The sequence below is a fragment of the Urocitellus parryii genome, chromosome 4 (genome assembly GCF_045843805.1).
Source record: "Urocitellus parryii isolate mUroPar1 chromosome 4, mUroPar1.hap1, whole genome shotgun sequence".
Classification (NCBI taxonomy): Eukaryota; Metazoa; Chordata; class Mammalia; order Rodentia; family Sciuridae; genus Urocitellus; species Urocitellus parryii.
This window is the reverse complement of record NC_135534.1, coordinates 2030651-2053954: the sequence shown is the minus strand read 5'-3', so window position 1 is coordinate 2053954 and position 23304 is coordinate 2030651. Positions and strand designations below refer to the sequence as shown.

General features: G+C 61.1%; 1 protein-coding gene across 3 annotated transcripts; it reads right to left on the bottom strand.

The window, feature by feature from the left end:
- Positions 1 to 1480: 1480 nt before the first annotated feature.
- Positions 1481 to 18183, bottom strand: Cd81 (CD81 molecule). 3 transcript variants are annotated; one of them, XM_026411306.2, is made up of 8 exons: positions 17901 to 18183; positions 7565 to 7679; positions 4357 to 4454; positions 3496 to 3570; positions 3145 to 3249; positions 2714 to 2815; positions 2144 to 2230; positions 1481 to 2055 (listed from the first exon to the last, which is right to left on the bottom strand). In XM_026411306.2, the coding sequence occupies exons 1-8, from the start codon at positions 17964 to 17966 to the stop codon at positions 1993 to 1995; spliced, it is 711 nt and encodes a 236-aa protein (XP_026267091.1). In that variant the 5' UTR covers positions 17967 to 18183; the 3' UTR covers positions 1481 to 1992. The 3 variants fall into 3 exon arrangements, with proteins under 3 accessions (XP_026267091.1, XP_077653499.1, XP_026267092.1); XM_077797373.1 differs by lacking the exon at positions 17901 to 18183 and adding an exon at positions 8363 to 8407; XM_026411307.2 differs by lacking the exons at positions 7565 to 7679; positions 17901 to 18183 and adding an exon at positions 5968 to 6074.
- Between the last annotated feature and the right edge of the window lie 5121 nt (positions 18184 to 23304).

The following is a 23304-nucleotide window of genomic DNA, read 5'->3' as shown; positions in this document are numbered from 1 at the left end:
AAGCGGTAGCGGTAGGCCGTGCTGTGCTGCGTTGGTCTGTCCGCGGGAGCCGGCGCCGTATACCGCTGGCCGGTCGTGCACAGCCGAATACTACTTTATTTTCAAAGAACCTGGAAGCCACCACCCCAGACCAAACTGGCTCCAGAGGATGGCTAAGGTGCCCAGGATGCTGAGTATCAGTACCTCTGAGGCAGTAAGAAGGCCTGCTGCCCCAGGCACGTGGAGCCTGACCTCCTGGAGCCCCCCACTCCAAGGACCCGAGCCTGACCCGAGGCCTGACCCAGGAGGTGCGGGGCGGGGGCGAGGCTCGGCCTTCCACCCTTCCACGGCAGGTTCTCCCCTCGATAGGCCACAGGCCCCAGCCCGGCGACATCCTTTGCCCCTTCCACCCGAGGGCGGCGTCTTCCCTCGGCTGAAGTACCCTCTGACCTTCCTCCACAAGGCCTGCCTGCCCGGCATCCCCGGGAAGCCAGGCTCCAGGTCCTGTTGTGGCCTCTCCTGGAGACGCCGGTTCCTCAGCCCCCTGGTCTGCGGGGCACCTTTGGGACACCTTATCCTGCCCTGCCCAGAACCTTGCTAGGAATGAATGTTTTTGCTTCCAGAAGCCCACGTCGAAGCACCCCAGCTAGTAGGCAACACTGAGGGGGAGTAGGAAGGAGGAGGCGCCTCTAACCACCAGCCAACCCCAGAGGCAAGGACGGGGCAGCGGTCCTTGCCGAGACCCTGCAGTGCTCCAGTGTAGGGCAGGCTAGTTTCCAGAGTCAGACTCAAGGAGGCTGCTGCGTGGACAGAATTCCACCTAGGTCCAGCCAATTAAATGTCCCAGTCAGTGTTTCATACTGCCCTACCCAGACTAAGGGGAAAGCAGCCTGGCCTAGGCTGGGGACCTCAAAGACCGGGGCATCTAGTCAAGCCCATTGGTTGTAAGAGATGGGGCTGGGAGAAAAGGGTGGGTGTTGCCCAGAAGACTGCTGAGCCTCAGAGCCTCAGTTCACCACTCTGGGCTGGGTGGGCCTCCAGGAGGCTTTAAAATTTTCCTCGCCAGCCCCTTTTAAATCCGGTTTTAGGCTGAGTATTTTAGTGCCCAATACTACTTTATACCCAGCTTAATGGAATACTTAAGGCACCCAAATAGGGAGACATCCTGAAATGCTTGGGGGAGGGTCTTGCAGCTCTAACCCCCGGCACATCGTGTACTGAATTCCCTGTCTGGCCCCGCGCTTGTCCCTCTGGGGATGATGTGTCCAAGGGGTGAGGTGGGAGTGATGTCAAGACTGCTGTGGCAGCACAGAGCCCCCAGAAGGGTCATTCAGCACATGGGACTGTTCCCCAAAGTCCAGCCCTGCCCACCCACTGTAGCCAGCAGCCCCTCTTGGGCCAGCTCCCCCTGGGCCTGGGAAAGTCCAGATGGGGGCCAAACTCACAATGGGCTCACCTGACCTCGGGTGCTGCTGGCACAGGAACTGGCTCCACAGTCCTGTTAGCATGCCTGATTTTCCTTCTTTATTAAATGATTTTCAAGATGTTGTAATTACAATTGAAGGTGACGTGTTAGAAAGGACAGGTGCATTGAAGGCATAAAGAGTGCTCAGACCCGGCTCTCAAAATGGGGGCAGGGAAGGAACAAGGATTAAAAAGGTGCAGCCCATGGGACAAGGAAGGGGGGGCAACAGCCCCCCAGCCCAGCCATGCTGAGCCTCAGGACAGGTGTCCCTGGGAGGGCGCTGGCTTAGCAGGCAGAGCTCACTAAGGGGCCCCTTCAGCACAGGGTCCCCAAGGCCCAAGTTTGCTCCACCCCCACCCACGCTCACGCCACCTACAGGTGACGTCAGCCCCAAAAAGGTAACAGGAAAGTTCAGAACAAAAAAAAAACCCTCAAAAGTAAAAAGGCTAAGTGTAGCAGAGTAATACCGGAAATGTTATATACACAGGTGGTGACAGCCCTGCAGCACCTCCGGGTCACTCCGGGTCACTCTGGGGCACTGCAGGGGCTCAGTACACAGAGCTGTTCCGGATGCCACAGCACAGCACCATGCTCAGGATCATCTCGAAGATCTGTAGGGAGGAGGCAGGGTGAGGTCAGCACCCGAAAGGCAGGGGGCTTCAGTGCCCATGAACAGAGGCCCTGCCCCCACCAGCTCACCATTATGACAGCAACGACGATGGCGGCAATGCCGATGAGGTACAGCTTTCCCGAGAAGAGTTCATCAATCTTCTGGTGGCAGTCCTCCTGCAGGCGCAGTGGGCGGTCAGCAGACAGCTTAGCCCCAAAGCAGAAGGGATGGGTGGCCTTGTCCCTGCCTCTCCCACCCCTACATCAGGAGAGGTGGCGCAGCAGCTGGGCTCTGCCCAGAGTTGTTCTGTCCATTTAAAAATAATCCAAACCATGGGGACATACTGCCTGAAGCCTCCCTACCTCAAGGCCATGATCACTGGTATCGCTACGTTTACCAAGGGACGTCCACAGGTGCTGGGTGGGCCTCCAGTGGCATCAGCAGCTTTGGGCAGTGACCAGGTGGTAAGGACTGTGCCCCCATGCATGAGTGGAAGTGCAGGCCCTGGGCGAGGCCCATCTGGGAGTCTCCCCTCTTCCTCGTGGGCCACACTCAACCTACCTAGCCCTCCCAACTGAGCAGCCTTGGTGCCACCCCCAAACCAGGACCCACCCAGATAGGTGGAGGCCCCTGCCTCTGCCCCACCCACCAGTGCACACCTTGAAGAGATTGGTGAGGATGTTGCTCCCCGATGGACAAAGGTTGTTTCTCAGCACTGAGGTGGTCAGTGCGGACAAGGTGTTGGAGCCGCAGCAATTGAGCTGTAGAGACCGAGAGTGTCTGGGTCAGTTCTGGGCATGGGGGAGAGCGGCCAGAGCTCTGGGTGTGGCAGGGGGTGGGGAGCAGGGGTACGCATTACACCCCCCTGAAATGCATCAGGGATGTTGGGGGCGGTAGTGGTCGTGCCCAGCTGCACTGTTCGGACACTCCCACACTTCTGGCCAACCAGGCCACTAGGTGCCCATCCAGGGACGCCAGGGTCACACAGACTACCTAGCTGGGACCCCTCCTGCTCCTGACGTCTGGGCTGTGGCAGGACTCATCTGGAAAGGTGAGTACCCCACTGGGGCCCGCCCCAGCTCAGCCTCACCGTCTCATGGAAGGTCTTCACCACGGCCTTGGCGTTGCTGGCATCGTCATCCACCACAGCCTGCTGCAGGGCCTGGTCATAGAACTGCTTCACATCCTTAGCAATCTGAGGCAGAGTGGTCACATTAGTGGGGACCATCCCTAAGGGTACACCCTGCAATAAGCTTCCCCCAATGTGTTTGGTCCCAATGCCACCTCCCCCATGGAACCCTTGAGATCCTCCTACCAGGCAGACCCCAGGAGGAGTCCCAGGAGAACCCCCAAACCCTGGACTAAGACCCACCCATCACTCAAGACCTGGGCAGAGGGCATTCCTCCACCCCTCTAGGCTCCCTGGTGGGCCCAGGCTCACCTGGTCCTTGTGGACGAAGCCCCAGATGCCGGCAGCCACCTCACAGGCAAAGAGGATCACTAGGCAGGTAAAAAACTGGAGAGAGGAGGAGGGATCAGGCTGTGGCACGGTCTTGGACCAGCATGGGGTTGGCCTTATGCAGAGGGCAGGTGCCCATGTAACCAGCAGGTGTGCATATTATGGCCAGGGGAGGAGCTGACAGTATCCACCAACCCACATCCCAACCAGGGAGACAGAAAGCACACAGCCCAAGACACAGGCCCCCTAGTGAGATGCTAAAGCACTCACACAGAAACACTGCCCGGGGTCTGCAGGAGCAATGGAGAATCACTCAGGGGGGTTGTGGGTGGCCAGCCCCGGGCTGGAGCCCCTGGCAGGTGCATGCAGCAGTAGGCCTCCTGAGCCACCCTTTCTCCTGCTTGCCATGGGAAAGGAGACATGTGCCTCAACTTCCCCAGCTGGGGACATGAGCACAGGGCCCCCCTTCCAGAAGGGCCAGGCCTGGAAGGCACAGCAGGGCCTCAGTCTCCTGCCAGTGGGTGGTCCCCAAGACACTTGAAGCTGGTCTTGGGGACTCAATCTCTGTGATGTTTGTGGATTGTTTTTAAAGAAAATAAAAAGTTCTCCTTGGAAGTAGTAGCCTCCAGGACTAGATGGAAGTAAAACATGGTGAGAGACAATTTACAAACAAAACAGGAAAATCAGAGCCCAAGTTCTGGGGAGAGGCGGAGGCTACCCAGAGGCTGTTGGGCTGAACCAAAGACCCTGGGCCTGCCCCTGTGCTCATGGCCACCCCTTCCTCTGCCAGCTGGATGCTGCTCCCCATTCCAGGCCCAGGACTCCCCAGCCTCCTGACCTTACCGTCCCTAGCAGACACTGGGATTCCTGAATGGCCCCGTAGCAGCCCAGGAAGCCGACGAACATCATCACAGCCCCCACAGCAATGAGGATGTAGATGCCTGTGGGACAGGGACCAGGGTGAGTTGCTGCTTGGCACTGCCCGAGACACGGGCTCGGCCTGGTGCGTGAGCTCCTCTGTGCCTCAGCCCTCTTCTGTGACACAGGAGGAGGCCAACGATGCCAAGGGGAGGGCTGCACAGCACCCAACTGTGCAGAGTGCTGGCGACTAGTGCCCCAGCACCCAGCACCCATGTCCACGCCCAGCTTGAAGGCTGGGAAGGACACCCGCTGTAGCATCAGGAGCTGCTTGGGGTCCCAGCTGTTGACCTGGGGGTGCTGAGGTGAAATGAGGTGGAGGCCCCCTGCTGGCACACAGCAGTCCACTCTAGCTGACCCCATCGTAGGAACGTCACCATGTGAGCCAGGCTGCTCTGCCTTGTACACTGAGAACTGAATGGAGTGTCCAAGCCACTGAGAGTGGCTGGGGCAGCTGAGGAGAGCACACCCTGCTGACCTGCCCATACCCACCAGCTTGGCATGTGTTCCTGGGAGGCGGGCAGACATCCCAAAGGGCAGGGGGTCACCAAGGCCCAGGAGGTGCCAGGTCACATTGCTGTCCTGGAGCCCATGCCACCCCCTATCCCTTGGGAAAGGCCACAGTGTCCCTGTAGGGCTTTCCCAGCCCCTCATCCCATCCCCCCATCACCATGGCAACGCTGCCGGGCAGCCCAAACCTCTTTGCTCAAAGCCAGGCCCATTGTCCCCCAGGCTGGCCAGTCCAGGGAGAAGGAGCCAGGGGCCAGGACCCACCACCAGGCTTAGAAAAGCAACATATCTGGGACCTGGTCTCCTGGGCCCCCTCACTGGCCAGAGGACACCTCTGGCTGGCACCAAACACACCTGGCTGAGAAGTCTCCCATCGGGTACACGTCACAGATAGCTCCCCACTTGGGGGGCACAGCACCCTCAAACTGGGCCTCCCCCTCCTCAGCCCTACTTCCAGTGTCCCTGGACAAAAGGGGCATTGCCCTTCTTGCCTTGAAGAGTCCTAGGAGCAGGAGACCCAAGCCTACAGGACTCAGGGGCAGGCCCAGGGCTGTCCAGAGCCCCTCCAGTGTTCTGGGAGCCTGCAGTGTTCCAGGGGTGCTGAGCCAGCTGGCCCGTTCGCCTCCCCCAGCACTGCACAAAGCGCCTTTGTCAGAGTTGGCATCTGCTCCTGCAGGGCCCAACCCAGAAGCAGTGGGGACTCAGGAAGGCCAATTTTGAATGGGTGGAGACTTGGTGGCCAGAGGGGCTCTGAGTGGTCCCTACCCACAGGGCACAGGCAGAGCCAGAGAATGGCAAGCTCTGACATCCAACCCAACCTGCCCAGTAGTCCCATGCCTGAAGCTGTCCTCCAGTGCCCAGGAAGCCAATAACCAAGGAGAGGGAGCAGGTGACTCTGGAGCTGGAACCTGACATGGGCCACGGAGAGAACACACCATCCAGAGGCCTGCTTCCAATGCCCCCTGCCCTGGCACCGTGGGGCCTGCCTGGCAGCCCGTTTCCCCTGGTACCACCCTCAGAAGGTACCTTGACAAGCCTGTGGTGTCCACCCTGCTGAGTGGGGAAAGGAGGCCTGAAGGAGCTGGAGGCCTGAAGGAGCTGCAGCCCTGAGGGCCAACATGCCTGGCTGTCCTTGCCCTTGCCCAGCTCACCCCAACTGACCTCATCTGAAGTGAAGTAAGCCCTCCACTCCTGTCTGGCTCCACTGGGCCAACAGTGACCCACACTGAGCTGCTCTAGCCACCGTCTCGGCTGCCATGTCCCCAAGAGAGTGGTTCTTGGCAAAAGTGTCTGCCCCAAGGCCACTTAACTCCAGCCCTGTAAAGCCCAATAACCAGGGTGCCCAGGCCCAGGGAGAAGGCAGGTGGGCAGCAGCACGTACACAAGAGGAGAGGGATGTGCCGATGACACTCTGGCCAGGAGCATGCCTGGCTGTTACCAGCTCGGGGGTGGCAGCTCCTGCATTTGCTGGGAGCCCCCTGAACCCCCAATACTCCTGATTATCTTAGAAGAGGGAAAAAAGGTCAGGGAGGGACCTCCCTGGAGAACCCCACCCCTCAGGAGTTCAGAAGGTACTGGTCAGGTCCCCCATCCCCTCAGATGTGGGGCAAAGCTAACAGTCTGCTCCCAAGGGAGCCTGGCCTAAGCATGTCATCAGTGTAGCAGGCCACAGTCTGCGTGTGAGCCTGCAGGGTGGGCGGCTGCCCCCCTGGGAGGGCACACAGTACTGAGGCTACAGGGACCTGCAGTCAGGGCACGGGACCTCCCAGAACAGCTGGGCCTGGAAACCAGCCCCAGCCCCAGGCGCACACACCCCTGTCCTGTCTGGACCTCAGCCAAGTCCATGCTCTCTGTGGAAGACAGAGGTCCCGGGAGGAGGGTGGGTAGGGCAAGGGGAGAAAGGAGTGACAGCCCTGGGGTGATCAGAACTCTTGCCTATCCTGGGACACCCAGGTGGGACAGGGAGGGGCATTTCTGGGCTCCCAGGGCCTACTCAGCAGCCAGCATGTCTTCCAAGTTGGTAAGAGGGCCCCACCCCATCCAGGCTCCACCAGGACGGAGGACAGCAGCAAGCTTCAGATGGAGCCCTGGACCAGGGGCCCCTCCTTTAAAGGGCAGAAACATCAACATTGCCAGAACTCGCAGGCGCCAGGCCCGCCTCCAAGGGAGGGCAAGGGGGAAGGCTGCTTGCACAGCCAGGGCCCTCCTCCTGGTCACCCTGCCTCTGGGGCGCTGGAGGCTCAGTCCCCCACAGGCAGCCTAATAAGGTAGCAAGGTGTGGCAGCAGCATGGGGGAGGGGGAAGCCTCCAACTGCAGCCCAGGCATCCAGCCCCACCCACCCAGAGCCTCCCCAGAAATGCCTGAGTTAAAATAAGGTCTTGAAACCAATCCCCAAGCCCTGCCAGCTGCCCGCCCTCCCTGGCCCCAGCCTAGTCTGTGGTGATTAGTGGGGTCCCCAGCAGCCACATGCCCATCCCTCGGTCAATCCTCCTGCTCCAAGAGCCCCTTTGGAGCTGGCTGGGACCCCGTACTGATGCCCACTTACCCTCGGGCCCTGCCTCCTCCTGGAAGGCACTGGAAGCCCTGGGCTCTTGAGCAGACCCTGTGCCATGTGTCACTCACCCACATAGAAGGTGCTGGGTGCAGGCTTGTCTCCCAGTTCCAGGTAGAGCAAGCTGGTGGTCTGAGGGTCATGGCGCAGCCACAGGGCCACACCCAGGATCACGCCTCCGGCCAGCTGGAGAAAGAGTGGGGAGCAGTGTCACATGCAGCCTGCTGACAGCACCTCCAGTCAGGAAGGGGGCCTCAGCAGGGACCACAGACGGGTCTTTTGGCCACCATTCACTGGAACCCAAGGGCCACCCCCAGCACCTGAGCTGTGACTCCAGGGCAGGGCTGCCAGGTGAGACAGGATGTACAACGTGAATTTCAGATCAACAAGGAAGACTACTGCAGTCCACCCATGCCCAACGTTGCAGGGACACTCAGGAAACCCATGGATCTCCAATGCCAGGTTGACCTGACGTTCTGTCCTAAAGCTGGCCAGAGGCCACACCAGGACCTGAGCACCCTAAGGACTGCTGGGCCTTTCCCAAGGGGGCGGGGATCTGGTGGCCTCCAGGAAGTGGCAGGGGCATGACCAGCTGTGGCTGGTGGAGGAAGTGGCTGCTGGGTAGGGGTCCCTGCTCAGGGCTGGCAATGCAGGGACAGGCTCAGGCTGAGCGAGCCCTCCACGACAGGCCATCCTGTGTATCCACGACCGCCTTCAGCCAGCTGGGGACTGCCCTTGAGGCAGGTCCCGACCAGGCCCAGCCCTGTCTTTCCCCCAGCAGCTGACCAGGATAGATGCCTGCTGGGCCTGGGCACCTCGCCCTCCCTCCTCAGGCCACAGACGCCCCGGGGTGGTGGCTGTAGGCTCACCCTGCTGCGGCTCTTGGTACCTGGCACCATGAAGGGCTTCTGCAGACACACAGTCCCCAGGAAAGGCGGGACACCCTGGTTCCTGCCTGCCCTGGCCCTCTTCTACTCCAGCACCTCTCAGCCAAAGACTTCAGAGGAGCAGAGGGCACAGACACTGTCCCTCGGACTCCTACTGTCCCTCCCTGCCCTTGGTGTGAAGCACAGTCCCACAATCCCTCAACCTGGGGACACTAACCCTGGGACCACAGAATCAATCTCTTCTGGGGTCCCTGACTCACAGTGGGGCCAACATCTCTGGACTGTCTGGTAGAGGACCTCTGCTTTGCTGGAGGACATGGAGACCTGCCTGACACCGGGACAGACACCCTGGGGAGGCACATGCTGATGAGGCCCTGCCAGGGGCAAGGGCACAGGTCTGAGTGGCAGTCAGGGTCTCCCATGGGGGACCCACCACCAGCTCCTTTGGGCCTCAAGGGCCCTGCCTTCATGCTCCACTCCACCCTTGCAGAGGGCCAGGCCACCGGGGGGCTTCCTGGAGGCAGGTGCATGGGGACACACCAAGAACAGCTCTGGGGAGGCACTGCACCTCCTTCTGGTCACCACTGGCAGTGAGTGCCAGAGGCGGGCTGCCCTCCAACAGGCACGTGGGGCGCTTGCTAGGGCCACCTGCAGGGACGGGCCCCCGCCCTGGTCTGCAAGTCTGGGCTGATGCTCACCCCACAGTGGACTCAGAGGTGTCAAACAGGAACAGAAACTGAAACTGGGCCTCAAGAAAAGCACCCAGTGGCCAGGTCCCACTCCACTGGTCCTGGCCAGGGAAGCAGGGCCTGGGGGAAGGGAGATGCGTGTAGGACAGCTTGTGCAACCAACGGCACCGAAGGAAAGCCCCGAGGGGCCCGGGGATCCCCAGGTAGGCTGGCTCTAGGTTCTGGAGGGGAGTGGGCGGGCCAGGAGCTGCTGTGGCCCCCAGACCTTCAGGGCGAGGGCTGAGGCACCCCGGGTCAGCAGGCCAGGGCGTCCTCCTGGTGAACCCGCCCATCTCTACTACTGCGGTTCCAATGGCTCTTGTGACTGCACCCGCCCCTCCCGTGCGGTTCCTCTGCTTGGGCCTCCCCTGTGGGAGAGGAATAGGCCCCACCTACCCGTCAGGGCCCTGGACGGAGGCTCATTCCCATCAGCCAGCACAGTGGACATTGCTGCCACTGAGGGCCCTGCTGGTCAAACTGGAAACGGCCTGGCAGCTGGGGCCCCAAGCACGTCCCTCGTGACCAGGCCCTGTGGTGGTGCCAGGGGTCCCCAGGGCTTTCTGAGGAGGAGATGGCGGGCAGCCCCAGGGCGCCATGCTGGGCTCCTCTGCGCCAGCTGCCATCTGTGGCTCTAGGGGAGCAGGCGACAGGCTGAGCTGCCTGGTAACTCTGGCTCCCACTGAGGCTCTGAAAATGTCACGCGTTCTGTTTGGAAGCTGGTTCAGAGTTCATGGAGAGGGGTTCTGGGGGCTCCTGAAGGAGGCCTGGTCACAAACTTTGACTCAGTTGTGGAAGCTGTGGTCACCCCCCTTCCTCTGCCTCAGTGTCCCCACCTGTAAGACAGCTGCGCAGCCAACAGCTGTTCCGCAGGGGCTGACCCCACCCCGTGCCCTCCCAGGTTTTCCTTCTCTGTGGACAAGACTCCAGCATGTGGGGCACCCCTACCTTCTCCATGCAGCTGGGGGGTGGGGGCAACACCTCCTGAGGGTGAGGGGAGCAGTGCTCAGCTACCCCAGCTGGTGGTGCAATGGGGCTGAGTCACCACTCTCCATCTGCTCAAGGAAGAGGGCTTCCTGTCGGGACTTCGGGGTCGGTTGGGTGGCAGGAGGCTACCTCTAGGTTCGCCCTAGCAAGGGGCTGCCTGGGCCTTCCAGGCAGGGGAGAGCCAGACCCCCAACTGAAAGGGTCCCGAGATCTTCTATCAGAACAGCAGTGGGAAGGCAGAGGGAGGGCTGGGAAAGACCCCCAGGAGGGGCCCAGGAGGGCAGCTGGAGATCCCCAGTGAGTCAGAGCTCGTAAGAATCCTCTTCCAGAGACCAGGGAAGCAGGACAGCCCCAGCTGGGACGGGACGTGCCTAACAAAGGACTTGTGGCCAGAGGATGCTCGGCACTCGACGGCAAGGAAGCCAGCCCTCAAGGCGCACAGAGGCAGGACGGGCACCACACAACACAGGGCCAGCACCACGCACGGACGGAGGCCACCCTCCAGCACCGAACAACCCCAACCCGACCACCAGGCTGCCTGAGATAGAAAATGACCGCCACCCCTGTGCCCACGAGGGCAGCAGTGGGGTTCGGAGGGCCCAGCCCAGCCGTGGCTGATGCTCAGACCTCCTTGAAGTCAGCCCCACACCTGCCGCACACCCGGGGCCCCTCCAGGTATTCACCCAAGAGAAGGAGCCCAGCTTCACACAAGACTCAGGTTCTTTCCTGTTCAGCCCCGAACTAGTAACAGCCTGTGGGCCCAGCGCTGGTGACTGTGGGTCCAGGGCTCATCCTGCGTGGACCCTCATCAGCGAAAAGGGGCAGGACAGCAAAAGAGCAGGCACCTTCTGACTCCACCTGTGTGAGCAGGTCTGCGAGGGGGTCCAGGCCACAGCCCAGCACAGTGCAGGGAGGAAGGACCAAGGACCCCGCGTTCTGCAGTGGCGACCGCTTCCGGGGCCACCAGCGTGTCGACTGACCCGCTGCACACTGTAATCCTAGGCCAGTGCTACATGCCGTCTGCATCTAGGGAAAGCTGTTCGAGAACCCCCGCCCCCCGTGTCCTGCAGACTGACCACTGAGGGGAGAAAGGACCTCCTGACACTCGTGTTTTCCTGGGCAGGAGCCAGACGTCCCCGTGGCCAGCAGCGAGCATCTGCACATGCTGGAGTCTTGTCCACAGAGAAGGAAAACCCAGCTGTGTAACTACAGAACAGAGGCCAAGTCAAGAGCCCAGTGTCCATGGAAAATGGGGACTGACAGAGCTGGGCAGAGGGCAGGCATGAAGGAAGGCCCGAGCCCCTGGCTGCCGGGTCACATCTGACCGAGTGACTGCAGGCCCATCTCAGTGCTCCTGCCTCCAGGATTCTCACTTCTAAAATGAAGTAGAGGCACAGAAGCTCCCACACAGAGACGGGCCACACGGCGGACAGTACCCAGCTGTGGACAGCACTCGGGATGTGATCAGTTAGGCCTTAGAAACAAGCAGTCTGCAATGTCCCTCGCACCCCTCTCGGAGACACGTCCGCTCAAAGCTGCCTGCAGAAGCAGTTCCCACCTGCTCCCTGACCCCAAGATACTCCTGCCACCTAACATACTCCCTGCTCAGGGGCAGGGGTGGAGCGAGCGCCCAGGTATTGTGTCCAGGTTCCTGGAGGCCTCCACACCAGGGAACAGAAAGGCGTATTCATGACTCTGTGAAGGGTTTTGTTTCTTCCTGCTTCCTGAGAATTAATAAATAACAGACTCGACTTCAACAAGGGGGGTGCCAGCACGCTGGGTCCCTGCCCAGCCTGTTGGTGTTTCCCAGCAGCAGCTGATGGGGTGCAGGCTTGGGGCAGCTTCCTCCTCCATGCCAGCTGCCTACAGTGAGTGACCCTTAGCCAGACCCAGGATGCAGCCAGAGCCGGGGCTTCTTGGGGGCTCTCCCGCTTTAGCACGTGTGCCCCTCCCAGAAGGGGTGGGGCTCCAGTCCCCCAGCTGGCTGGCCCAAGGGGTCACTTCCAGTGCTGCCCACAGTGCCAGAGGACAAGGACGGTTCTCAGGTAGGCTAGCCCCTTTAAGCTGGGCACCTAACTCCAGCCCAGACCCTGCTCCTGCCTCTGGAAAGTGGGGGTGTCTCAGGCTCCGTGTCCGCTCACTGCCAGCGTCAGGGTGCACGCACGTGCTGGGAAGTGTCCCAGCACCTACCCGCTCAGCAGCTGGGGTGCTGGAGGTGGAGAGGGAGGAAAGGCAGGATGCTCAGGTGACCTGGATGGCGGGGAGCCCACCAAGGGGAGGCCAGTCACCGTCCTCCCTAGCCAGGGTCTCTGTAGACGGAGCTCCATTCTCCGTCCACTGTGAGGGGCAGTGCTTGGTCCGAGTGTGGGACTGGAACAAGTCCTCCTCCCTGGGACACAGGACCCTTCTCAGGCCTCCTTGGAGGCAGCCACTCCTCTAGGGCCCCAGTGTGGCCTCAGGAGAGGAGCTGCAGAGGCTGGGCAGGAAGGAGGAAGCCCGGCGAGAGCAGGAATAGATGCTCACCTCGGCCAGGAAGAGCAGCGCCTCTCACTGGGCTCTCAGGAAGCCGCCTGTCCGGTGTCTAAAAATAAATGCTAAGAGAGGACCTAGACCTGGTCCTGCTGACCAGCTGGGGGATGCAATGGACTAAGACATGAGCACTTGGGTGCGGGGGTGGGCTGGCCCTGAGGCGGCCCCTCACTGGAGGCAGGCTAGCCACGAGGTGCCCTGCTTGCTCGTCACACGTCTGCCTCCACTGCGAAGCCCACCTGCCCTGAGTGGCCCTGTGGGGAGTGGCCTGCCAGAGATGTGCAGGGGGCTGCAGGTGACCAGGACCCTCGGAGCTGTGTGCTCCAAAGAGGTGTGGGGACAGCCACGGGAGGCAGGCCGCAGGCAGGGTCCGAGGATGGGTAGGCCAGGTGTCACAGCCAGCAGCACTCCGTGGGCTCAGGGCTGTACCTGCTCCACCTGGGTAGGACCGCCCGCCCCAGGGAAGCCCAGAGCCAGGACACAGAGGAGTCAGAGGCTGTGGGACGGGCTCTAGTCCCAGCCTCCCCCGCCCCCTCCTCCTGCGGTTTGTGGTTGCTTGCTCTCAACCTCCTTATCGCCAACGGTCTGGTCTGAAAACAGCCCCGCACAGCTGGAGGCCAGGGTCTCCCACGCCCTGCCTGGCACAGTGCTACTTCAGGAGCCACTATCACCTCCTCGGGCACAGAGGGGGGGAGTGTCTGTGTAGCTGAGGTTGCTACACCCAAGGAGGGGAGCAGGAAGCAGAGCCTCTGGCCAGGCCGTGGGAGCCTTGGGAGCTGCGGGAGGGCTGGGCTCCTGAGAGCCCCAGGGCTGCTGGCTGCTTCCCCTCACAAGCCAGGGGTCCACTCCAGAGCTCCAGCTCCAAGCCCCAGGACTGGAGCTCTGGCAGGGCAGGGACCAGGGACCTTGTTCCCACACCCTGCCAGCGGAGCACCTCAAGACACCACCAGAAGCTCACGGGCAGCTGCACCACAGCTCAATGTGCAGTCACAGGTGACCACACAGACCCTCCGGAGAGAGTGCTGATCCAGCTGACCCGGGGCGTGACGGGAGTAAGATGCCACTCGGGGAAGCACGGGGTGCCCAGATGCCTCCTGGCTGGGGCCCTCGGGCCTTCCCCTTCCTGATAATGGCCAAGTTACCTCAATAACTGGGGCAAGGATGAAGATGGATGAATTTCCTCTCCAAATCAGAAAAGGGCACATCTCCCTGGCCCACCTTACCTCCTTGGTGTGGGGACCCCACACTGGGCACTCTCTGCCCCTTCAAGGGGGATCCTCACCACCCACTCAGCGTTTCCAGACTATGAAACTCTGGGCCTCTGGTTCTAATCAGCCTTTACCAGACCTGGAGCCCAGGAGGACGGCTGCCCCCAGCTAGAACCCCTCCCCTCCCACGGCCACAGTCCTGGTACGGCAAAGGCGGCTGCCCTGCACACAGGGAGTAAAAGCCAACTAGCAGCTGACCGTGGGCCAGCCCCTGGGGCCTGGCCCTCTGCCACAGGGGTGCCACCAGCCAGAGGCCACCCAGAGGACCCAGTCATCTCAAAAACTTCAGCACCTGCTCTGCAGCCCACCAGGTAAAGTGGCTTCTGTTGCACCCAGAGGTACACAGTACTGTGTAGAGGGGACAGGGTATTAGGAGGTCCAGAGGTTCCTGGAAGGCCACCCAGCAGGCTGGGTCAGAGTACTGGACAGGTGCAGGCCCCTGAGAGCCAATTCTGGATGAGCCTGGTTGTTCATGCAGCTGTCCGGGGAACAAGGTGGACGCCTCCAGCGCTGGAAGATCACCTGGCACTCACTGCCTGATGGGTCTGTGTCCCAGGCCTTGGGTTCCAAAACCCAAGGCCAGTGCAAGGGTGAGAACCTGCCCCCTCCATGGTGCCTGGACTCTAAACCTGATTGATCTTACGGATGGCAGGACTTTGGGTTGGGAGGGTGTGGGGTCAGCCTCCCTGTCTGGGCTTGGAGGCAGCTAAGACTGAATTGGGACTGGATTTGATGTCTGGAGCCAGACCTGAGCTGGGGTGCAGGTGGTGGGAGAAGGCCTGCAGTGCCCTAGGAGGGGCAGAGAGGGGCCTCTCATTAGACAGTGGCAACACGTGGGCCCTGGAGCAGGGCCAGCTGGAGGGGCACCAGGGTCCCAGGCCCCCTGCCTCCTTGCGGCAGCTCTGTGCCCCTGTCTGCCGACACCCTCACTGGAGCCAGCATGGCCAGGGACAAACCACAGACTTCCTCTTCTCAGCCCATCATGGACTGACGGTTGTCTCCCCAAAGCTGGGCAGCCAGAAGCCAGACGGCCTGGGTGCACCAGGGGAAGTCCACTCGCCCACCGGGTGCAACCAGGCACAGGAAGCCCTGCCTCCACCCAGAGCCTGCCTGGACTGTAGCCCCTCTGCGGGAAGAAAGGCCACAGTCACCAAGTGACAGTCATGTGCTGTCTGAGGGGAATACTGAATGCCAGTTAGCGCGGCCGCTAATCAGTCTTCTTTGAGGTGGGCTTGCCACCAGTCACCTAAGTCCAGAGGGGCAGCCAGTTTGGGGCAGAAGATAGGACCCTTCTCCAGCAAAGACTGGTGGCACCTCTCCCGGGCTCCCTGGCCAGAAGCCATGGAGAAGACCATCATGATGCCCATTTCACAACATGAGAAGGGAGGCTCTGCAGGCCAGTCACCTGTCCCAGGACAGGGCCCTGCTCTCCTTCCTGCCCTACTCCCAGGAGCAAGTCTCAAAGCAGCAAGTCTTGGGCACCAACGCTCCAGTAGGAGCCCCTGCACCCACCCCAAGGGATTGGATGTCCTCACTACTTGGTGAGGCATCTGCATGGTCTCCCCTGCTTGGGCCGGCCTGCTGCTCATCCTCCTGCCCTGTCCCTTGTCTTAAGCCTGCTGCCCACACACTCAGAGTGTCCGGGACCTCACTAGCCCCAAAGCAGCAGCCAGTCAGGAGAGGCTGAGAGCTCAAGGCTGCCTGGGGCCCTGCGTCTCAGTGTAGGAGAGAGCCAGCAATGGGAGTGTGCGTGAGAGACCAGGTTGTCACAGCGCTTCTAAAGAGGCAGGCTAGGCGGCCTGGGGTGCTCCAACCACGGGGACACTTTCTTCCGCTCTAAACAGAACTTTAAAAAAAAAGTGCCGCATCCAGACACCCACTGTCAAGTTGTGCTCACCCAGCTTCCCGTGAGCCCCTGGTACTGCCCTGTGTCCACATCAGGCCAGGCGCGGCAGAGTCCTCCAGGTGCCCTGGGAACAGCAGCCCCTTCCCACACACTTCCTACCCTCAGCTTCGCTCTCCCTGGCTGGACCCTGTTGGACATCGTGCCCTGCATCTATTTCCTGAGCTCTCCCCATGCCGAGCCCCTTGCCCCACACTCGGGTACATGAGCTAGTCTGCCCACAGCCTCAGTCTTTCTTGGGGAGGGACCGTGAGGACCCCCCTGAGCGGCAGAAAGCAGAGGCCCAGCACTGGAGCAGCGGAGTTGGGCTCAATTAGGTCCATCCCTGGCACCATGGTGCTCTCAGCCACAGGACCAGCCCTGCGATGCAGGGGACAGAGGGGCTCCTCTGCCAGGCCCTCCCAGCTCAACTCTGAATTTCCAGCCAGTGCAGGGCCCACAGAACTGAGAAAGACATGCATGTTCTGCGCTGGGCAGGCCCCTGGGATGGGCAGGAGGAGCGCCCTGGGGGATGTGCTGGCCTCATCCTGGCTGCCTGGGAAACAACCCACCTCCTGGAGGCCCAGCTCCTCGGGAGCCTGAGCGCCCTCCCAGCTGGGGCAGGGGGTGGGCCTCATGGGCTGATGCACATCCCTTTCCTGCCTGCCCTTCAACTCCTTGCAGGGTCCTCAGTTACAGCAAAGCGACACCCTGGCACAGGCCTGCCTCCAACCTGCCTGGTCCAGAGCAGAAAAACACCGATCAACATTACCACGCAGCAGCGGCCCCCAGGGCCATGCCAGGCAGGGCCAGCCCATCCCACATGGCCTTGCTGCTCCCCGTGGCCGCCCTGGCTCCCAGATGGTGTGCTGCAGCAGGCCATGCGGCACTGCCTGGCTTGGCAAGACATGCTGTGCCCCCCAAACCTACTCCAGCAGGGTCCAGACCAGTGTGTCTCCCCCACAAACATCCCACTGACCCTAGATCCACCCTGGGATCCTTGGCTGTCCAGATGGAAAACAGATGTCCCCAGTCCCACACATTCACTCCAGGGGCTGCATTATAAGTTTACCAGTCCTGCCTCAACTTGAGACACAGACTGCCTGTACTTGGCCCTATTCCTGAGAAGGGAGCCTGGGGTGCACAGCAGCTGGGGGCCCAGAGGAGTGGCCAGCAACACCCACCCACATTCCCAGGCTGGGAAGAGTCTCCACCCCTTCCCAATTCCAACTCCGCAGGAAATGGAAACAAAAGGCCAGAGCCACAGAGGAGAAAGTGCTCCTTGGCCCGGCCCGGAGACCAGGGGAGACTGCACTCCAAAAAGTGGACAACCCAGCCCAGACCATCAGCAGGAACCGAAAGCCTGGGCGCACAGAGATTCTGATCTTTAGGGTCACCCTCAGTCTGTGTCAACTCAGCCCGGGGCCTCACTCCCCGCCAAAGCTTCCACAGGCCCGCAGGCCCGCGGGGGCCATACTGGGGCTGGAATCTGTGTGGTTGAGGAGGGTAAGATGGGCCTCCAGAACTGGGGCAAGGCGCGCACTAGCATGAGGCCATCCTGTTGTGCACTCCGCCCTAAACCAGACCCCCAGGAGGGTCTCCAGACTGGAGGGTGAGCAGGGCAGGAAGAAAAGTGGTGTGGACTGTCCCCACGGCTGGAGGAAAGTGTGCGCCCCCCAGCCCCCGCTCTCGGCCGCCCCTCCAGGGGCGGTGGCCCGGATGAGCTCATGGGGGCGGGGCGCCGGGAGTCCCGCCCTAGAGGCCCCTCAGTACCAGCGCAGCAGGGTGGTCCCCGAAACAGTGGCCAAGAGGGCCACGCGGGCTCCGCCGCCGCTGAGGGGTTGGAGTCCGGGACGCGGGTTCGCACGCCCGGCAACCATCGCCATCACGTCCCCAGACTAACGGGACGGACGGGGCGGGGGGCTGGGCCGCGACGCGCGGACACCTGGCCCGGCTGCCCAGGGGCGCGGCGGCCCTGATCCCGCACTGCGCCCGGAGCCCACAGGTGGCCCCTCAACTTCGCGCCGCGCCGCCACCCCGCCACGGGGCCTAGCGCTGCCGCCGGGCCTGCCCGAAAGGGGGTGCGCCTGGCCCCCGCCCGCCGCGACCCCCGCTTCCCCTCGGCTCACCCAGAAGACGAAATTGAAGACGAAGAGCAGGTACTTGATGCACTTGGTGCAGCCCTCCACCCCCATGGCGGCGCGGGCGGCGGGAGGCCTGCGGGGCGCGGGCCGGTCCTGGGCGGCGGGCGCGCGGGGACGCGGGGCCGGGCGGGCCGGGGGGCCTGATGGGCAGCGGGTGTCGGGGCGCGGCGAGCGGGACGCCGAGCCCGAGCGACCTGAGGGCGCGAGGCGCGGGCGACAGGCAGGAGCGAGGCCCGGGTGGCGCAGGGGTCGCCGCGGCGGCTTCGGCTGCGCGCTCGCTCTGTGGCCAGGCGCGCGACCCGTCCGCGTCCCTTATAGGCCGCTGCGGCCCCGCCCCCCTGAGGCCCCGCCTCCGCGGCGCTCCGCGCCCCTTCCCCGGGCCCCGCCTCTGGCCGCCGCGCGAGGGGCCGGGGCGGCAAAACCTCCCTCCACCTTCCGGAGCCCGAGCGCTTTGGGGTTGGCGACCTCGGTGCGGCGGGGACGCGACCTGGAACTTCAGGAAGGCTCTAAGCCCCCGGGGCTGGTGGCAAAGCCGCGCCCGAGGACCGACCTCCTCCTTCCTGCCTCAGGCTCCCTGGACCTGCTGGGAGGACTCCTGGAGGCCGCGGTGCGCAGAGCGACGTTCTCAGGCCGAGAGCGCGCCGTGTCGCCTGACTCCCTCGGGAGGGAGAGCGGGTGGGCATGAAGTTGGGCCTGAGGGTCCTGAAGGTAGTGATCTTAGTCGGCAGGCCCCTGCCCCCTAGAAAGGGGTGTCGCTGGCTGCTGTTAGTGGAGTCATCCCCAGACCCGCGTTCAACATCTGGCAGCCACCAAGCACCTGCCAGAAACCTCCGAGTACTGGGCCTCTCACCCTGGGCTTCCAGCCGCCTTCCTGAAGGTGTGGGGTCCCGCCGGCCTCACTGCTTCTGGTAAGGAAATGAGGACGGATTCCGATACCCAGTGAGGAGGGCTTTCTCCCCAGGTGAAGAGGGAATGCTATCTGTCACCAGAGGTGACACCTCCACCAAGGTGTCCTATGTCCTCCTCTCCCCAAAAGCTGGAGGCCGGGGCTGCTTCATGAACAGAGCCTCACCTGGAGACCACGTGGGGCCACCCTTGGAAACCCAACCTTCACCCCCTGACCAATCTGACTCAGCAGCATCACTGCCCATGGCAGCGGTGGGCACTGGGAATGTGGCCACCAAGGAATGGAAGTGTTAATTGTATGTCATAGATGGTGGCCAGTGGATACCTTCCTGGACAGAGCAATTCTTTTGGTGGTCAATTTGTAAATTTTTTTAACCTTTTTTTTTTATTGGTTGTTCAAAACATTACAAAGCTCTTGACATATCATCCTTCATACATTTGATTCAAGTGGGTTATGAACTCCCATTTTTACCCCAAATACAGATTGCAGAATCACATCGGTTACACATCCACATTTTTACATAATGCCATATTAGTAACTGTTGTATTCTGCTACCATTCCTGTCCTCTACTATCCTCCCTCCCCTCCCCTCCCCTCCCATCTTCTCTCTCTACCCCATCTGCTGTAATTAAATTCTCTCCCTTGTTTTTTTTTCCCCCTTTCCCCTCACAACATGTTATATGTAATTTTGTATAACCATGAGGGTCTCCTTCCATTTCCATGCAATTTCCCTTCTCTCCTTTTCCCTCCCACCTGTTTAATGTTAATCTTTTCCTCATGCTCTTCCTCCCTGCTCTGTTCTTAGTTTCTCTCCTTATATCAAAGAAGACATTTGGCATTTGTTTTTTTTAGGGATTGGCTAGCTTCACTTAGCATAATCTGCTCTAATGCCATCCATTTCCCTGCAAATTCATGATTTTGTCATTTTTTAGTGCTGCGTAATACTCCATGGTGTATAAATGCCACATTTTTTTTATCCATTCATCTATTGAAGGGTATCTAGGTTGGTTCCCCAGTCTAGCTATTGTGAATTGTGCTGCTATGAACATCCATGTGGCAGTATCCCTATAGTACGTTCTTTTAAGGTCTTCAGGGAATAGTCCGAGAAGGGCGATAGCTGGGTCAAAGGGTGGTTCCATTCCCAGCTTTCCCAGGAATCTCCATACTGCTTTCCAAATTGGCCGCACCAATTTGCAGTCCCACCAGCAATGTACAAGTGTACCCTTTTCCCCACATCCTCGCCAGCACTTGTTGTTTGACTTCATCATGGCTGCCAACCTTACTGGAGTGAGATGGTATCTTAGGGTGGTTTTGATTTGCATTTCTCTGACTGCTAGCGATGGTGAGCGTTTTTTCATGTACTTGTTGATTGATTGTCTGTCCTCCTCTGAGAAGTGTCTGTTCAGGTCCTTGGCCCCTTTGTTGATTGGGTTACAATTTGTAAATTTGTTTTTGCTTGCGTCTGAGCAGCACAATGTAGTTCTGTGTACACGAGCGTCAGAGTGAAGGACGGTAAAGGATGTCAATCTCCATATGGGGGTCGGAGGGACGCTTTCTGTTAAAAGGGTGCAGAGTGGACCTTCTGTGTGGGGAGTGTTTCTCTGCATGCCCCGGATGCCTGCTGTCCCAGCAGTTCCCTGCTCTCTCCGGGGACGGGACACTTCTCACGGAAGGTGTGGGATGCGCGTTACATCCCTGGTCCACCAGCCTGAGGCAGGCCATGCCTGGCCAGCTTGTTCTGTCCTCTTCCTTGGTCATGGACAAACATTTCTCAGGTGCCCACTGTGTCAGGCACTGCTCCAGGAACTGGCTGTGGAGGCCTGGCAGCCAGGACCCTTCCCTCAAGGACCCTCTGATGGGGGTGACAGGTGTCGCTCGATATGATGCTCATATCGGGGCCGAGGAGGGAAGTGGTTCCAAGGGTGCTGATGGAGGGGCACGGGGACCCCCTCCCGCAGGCCGTGTTGAAGGAGCCAGGCCTTGACGCCTGCGCCTGCCTGCCTCGGAGCCAGCCTGGAGCCAGAGGAGCCTTCCCGGGGAGGGGCGAGGGGGAGGGGGGAGGGGGGAGGGGAGAGGGGGGAACGGAGGGAAGCCCTCCAGGAGGGGGCGGGGCTTGGCACAGGGCAGGCAGGCGTCTGGGCCAAAGACCAGAGAGGTTCCACCATCCGCGGGGCTGCAGTGGGGCCCTGGGAGGGTTCCCCAGGCCTGGCTTTGGGGTTGAATGAGGACACAGTGGCCGGGAGCTACCTCAGTCCTGTGGGCACCGGAGCCTTGCTGGGGGGATAGGCTGCCTCTCAGGGCCCCACACCTGAAGCACCCTGCCCAGCAGCCCACCAGCTCAACCTTGCGGGGACCTCAGGACTCCTGGGGGCAGCGTCTGTGACGGGTGTCTGTGTGGTCATGCGGCTGGTGGGTGCCCAGGAGCACATTGGGGAGGGCTTCTGCAGTGAGCCCAGCCCAGCCGCGAGCCACTGTGGACCGGCACAGAGGAGCTGTGCCCGAGGATCAGGGGGGCTGCTGGGCTGACTGGCGAGGCACAGCTGGCAGTGGGTGGGGAAGGGAGCCCGGGTGGTTGCGGGCTGGTTCCTCAGTGTCCCCCTGTGGCATGGCCGCTGCGCAGCGTTGCTGGTGGATGGAATGTGGGCCAAAGCCTCAGCATTCAGACAAGGGCTCCTGTGAGCCTGGTGTGACCGAGAGAGTCCTCGTCTGGCACCGGCCCAGGGCCGTGACTCAGGCCTCCACGGAGCAGCAGTTGGGGAGGGCACAGGACCCTCTGTGCCCGATCTCCACGAAGACCGCCCAAACCAGAACCAGCTGCTCTGCACACACAGCCTGCGGTGGCCAGGGGGCCTGCCCCTGTCCCTGTGTTGGCCACAGAGTCAAGAGCAGGTCGGGAGGGAGAGGTCAGTGTCGCACAGGACAGAGCCATGGCTCATCTTGGTCGGTGCAGGAAGAGCAGCGGAGCCCCGGGCTCTGCTGGGGAAAGCAGGTCACTGGGACACGGGCCGTGGGGGGACCACAGCACAGTCCCGCTCGGTGGGAGAGGACTCCACACTCGCATTCATCACTGTCCTGGGGGGTCTAGCCCAGGCGGCCAGGCAGGAGAACCGCGTAGAAAACATCATGTTGGAAAGAGTCCAGGGCCCTGGTCTGAATGGGGGTGCCCCAGGCTGAAACCGTGCCCACCAGGTGATGGCACGAGGAGGGGGCTCAGGAGATGAGGCCCCAAGAGCTAGACCTGTGCCCTGACAGAAGCAGCTCAGGGCTGGGGAGTCGCTGGGTGGTAAAGCACCCCTGGGTTCAGTCCCTAGTCCTGCCGGACAGAACTGAGGTCCAAGAGGGGTTCCTGCTTGATTTCTGTCAGAATTTCGATTTATTGATTTGTTGATTTATTTAGTACTGAGGATTGAACTTAGGGTCACTTTACTACTGAGCTACATCGGAGACACCCCTCCTTTTTTGAGACCGGGTCTTACTAAATCACTCAGGTGGCTCTTGAGCAGACAATCTTCCTGCCTCAGCCTCCTGGGTCGCTGGGATTACAGGTGTGTGCCACTGCCCCTGGTTCCCTTCAGTCCAGGCGAACACAGAAGATGACCATCTGTGAGCCAGGAAAGCAGCCCTGGCCAGATGCCAGGTCTGCCAGCATCTCCGTCGTTGTCTTCCAGCCTCCAGAACTGTAAAAATAAATGTCTGTTGTTTCTAAGCTTTCCAGCCTCTGGTGTTCTGTTACAGCCTCCCAGACAAGTCAAGACAAAACCCTTTGCTCATTGCATGACACTGTTATATGGAAAATCCTCAGAAACCCACTAAACACCTGCGAAGGCAAACGCGTGTGTGTGGCAGCGGGGCAGGGCGTGGCCCAGGTAACTCCTCTTGTGGTCCCACAAGTAGCAGTTGTGTTGGTGCAGGTCACAGTCATGTGTTTCACGACCAAGATTACAGATGTTGACGAGACCTGGGCTGAGCCCCCAGGCGGAGCGGGAACCGTGTTTTCTGATGTTCGTTCCTAGAGGACAGGAAGAGGAGCCAGACTTTCAGGGAAATACGGGATTTGGGGGGAAAAGATTCCTTGCCACAAGAGCCTAGTTGTGAGGACAGGCATGTCAGGACCCCAGTTCCCGAAGGGGACAGCCAGGCTGGCAGGTGACGGGGCCAGCTCCATGCCCTGGTGCTTCCAGCCCCGTAGAGCAGAACCTAGGGGGTGCCCAGTGGCTTCCGTCCGGTCCCCACCTCCACCCGACCACCAGGGCTTTGGAGGGAACATGAGGGGTGACCCAGTTCTCTCTTGTCAGCGCTGACCAGGCTCATGCAGGGCTGGTACCTGCCCAAACCCAGTCTTCTCTGGTCAGAGTCACCTTGCCCTAGCTGGGGCCCACCTCCTCCCGCCTCACCCTCTGTGGAGGATGGCCCGAGCCTCCTGGGCCCAGACCCTCACTGTCCAGGCCTCTCCCCTGAACTCCCTGGTCCTCATTCACTGCT

Coding starts and splice junctions, on each gene's coding strand:
- Cd81 (XM_026411306.2), bottom strand. CDS start 17,966: ATGGGGGTGGAGGGCTGCACCAAGTGCATCAAGTACCTGCTCTTCGTC. Junction 7,680..17,900: donor TCTTCAATTTCGTCTTCTGG/GTGAGCCGAGGG, acceptor CTCTTTCTCCAG/CTGGCCGGAGGCGTGATCCT. Junction 2,231..2,713: donor TCCTCACCAATCTCTTCAAG/GTGTGCACTGGT, acceptor CTGCGCCTGCAG/GAGGACTGCCACCAGAAGAT.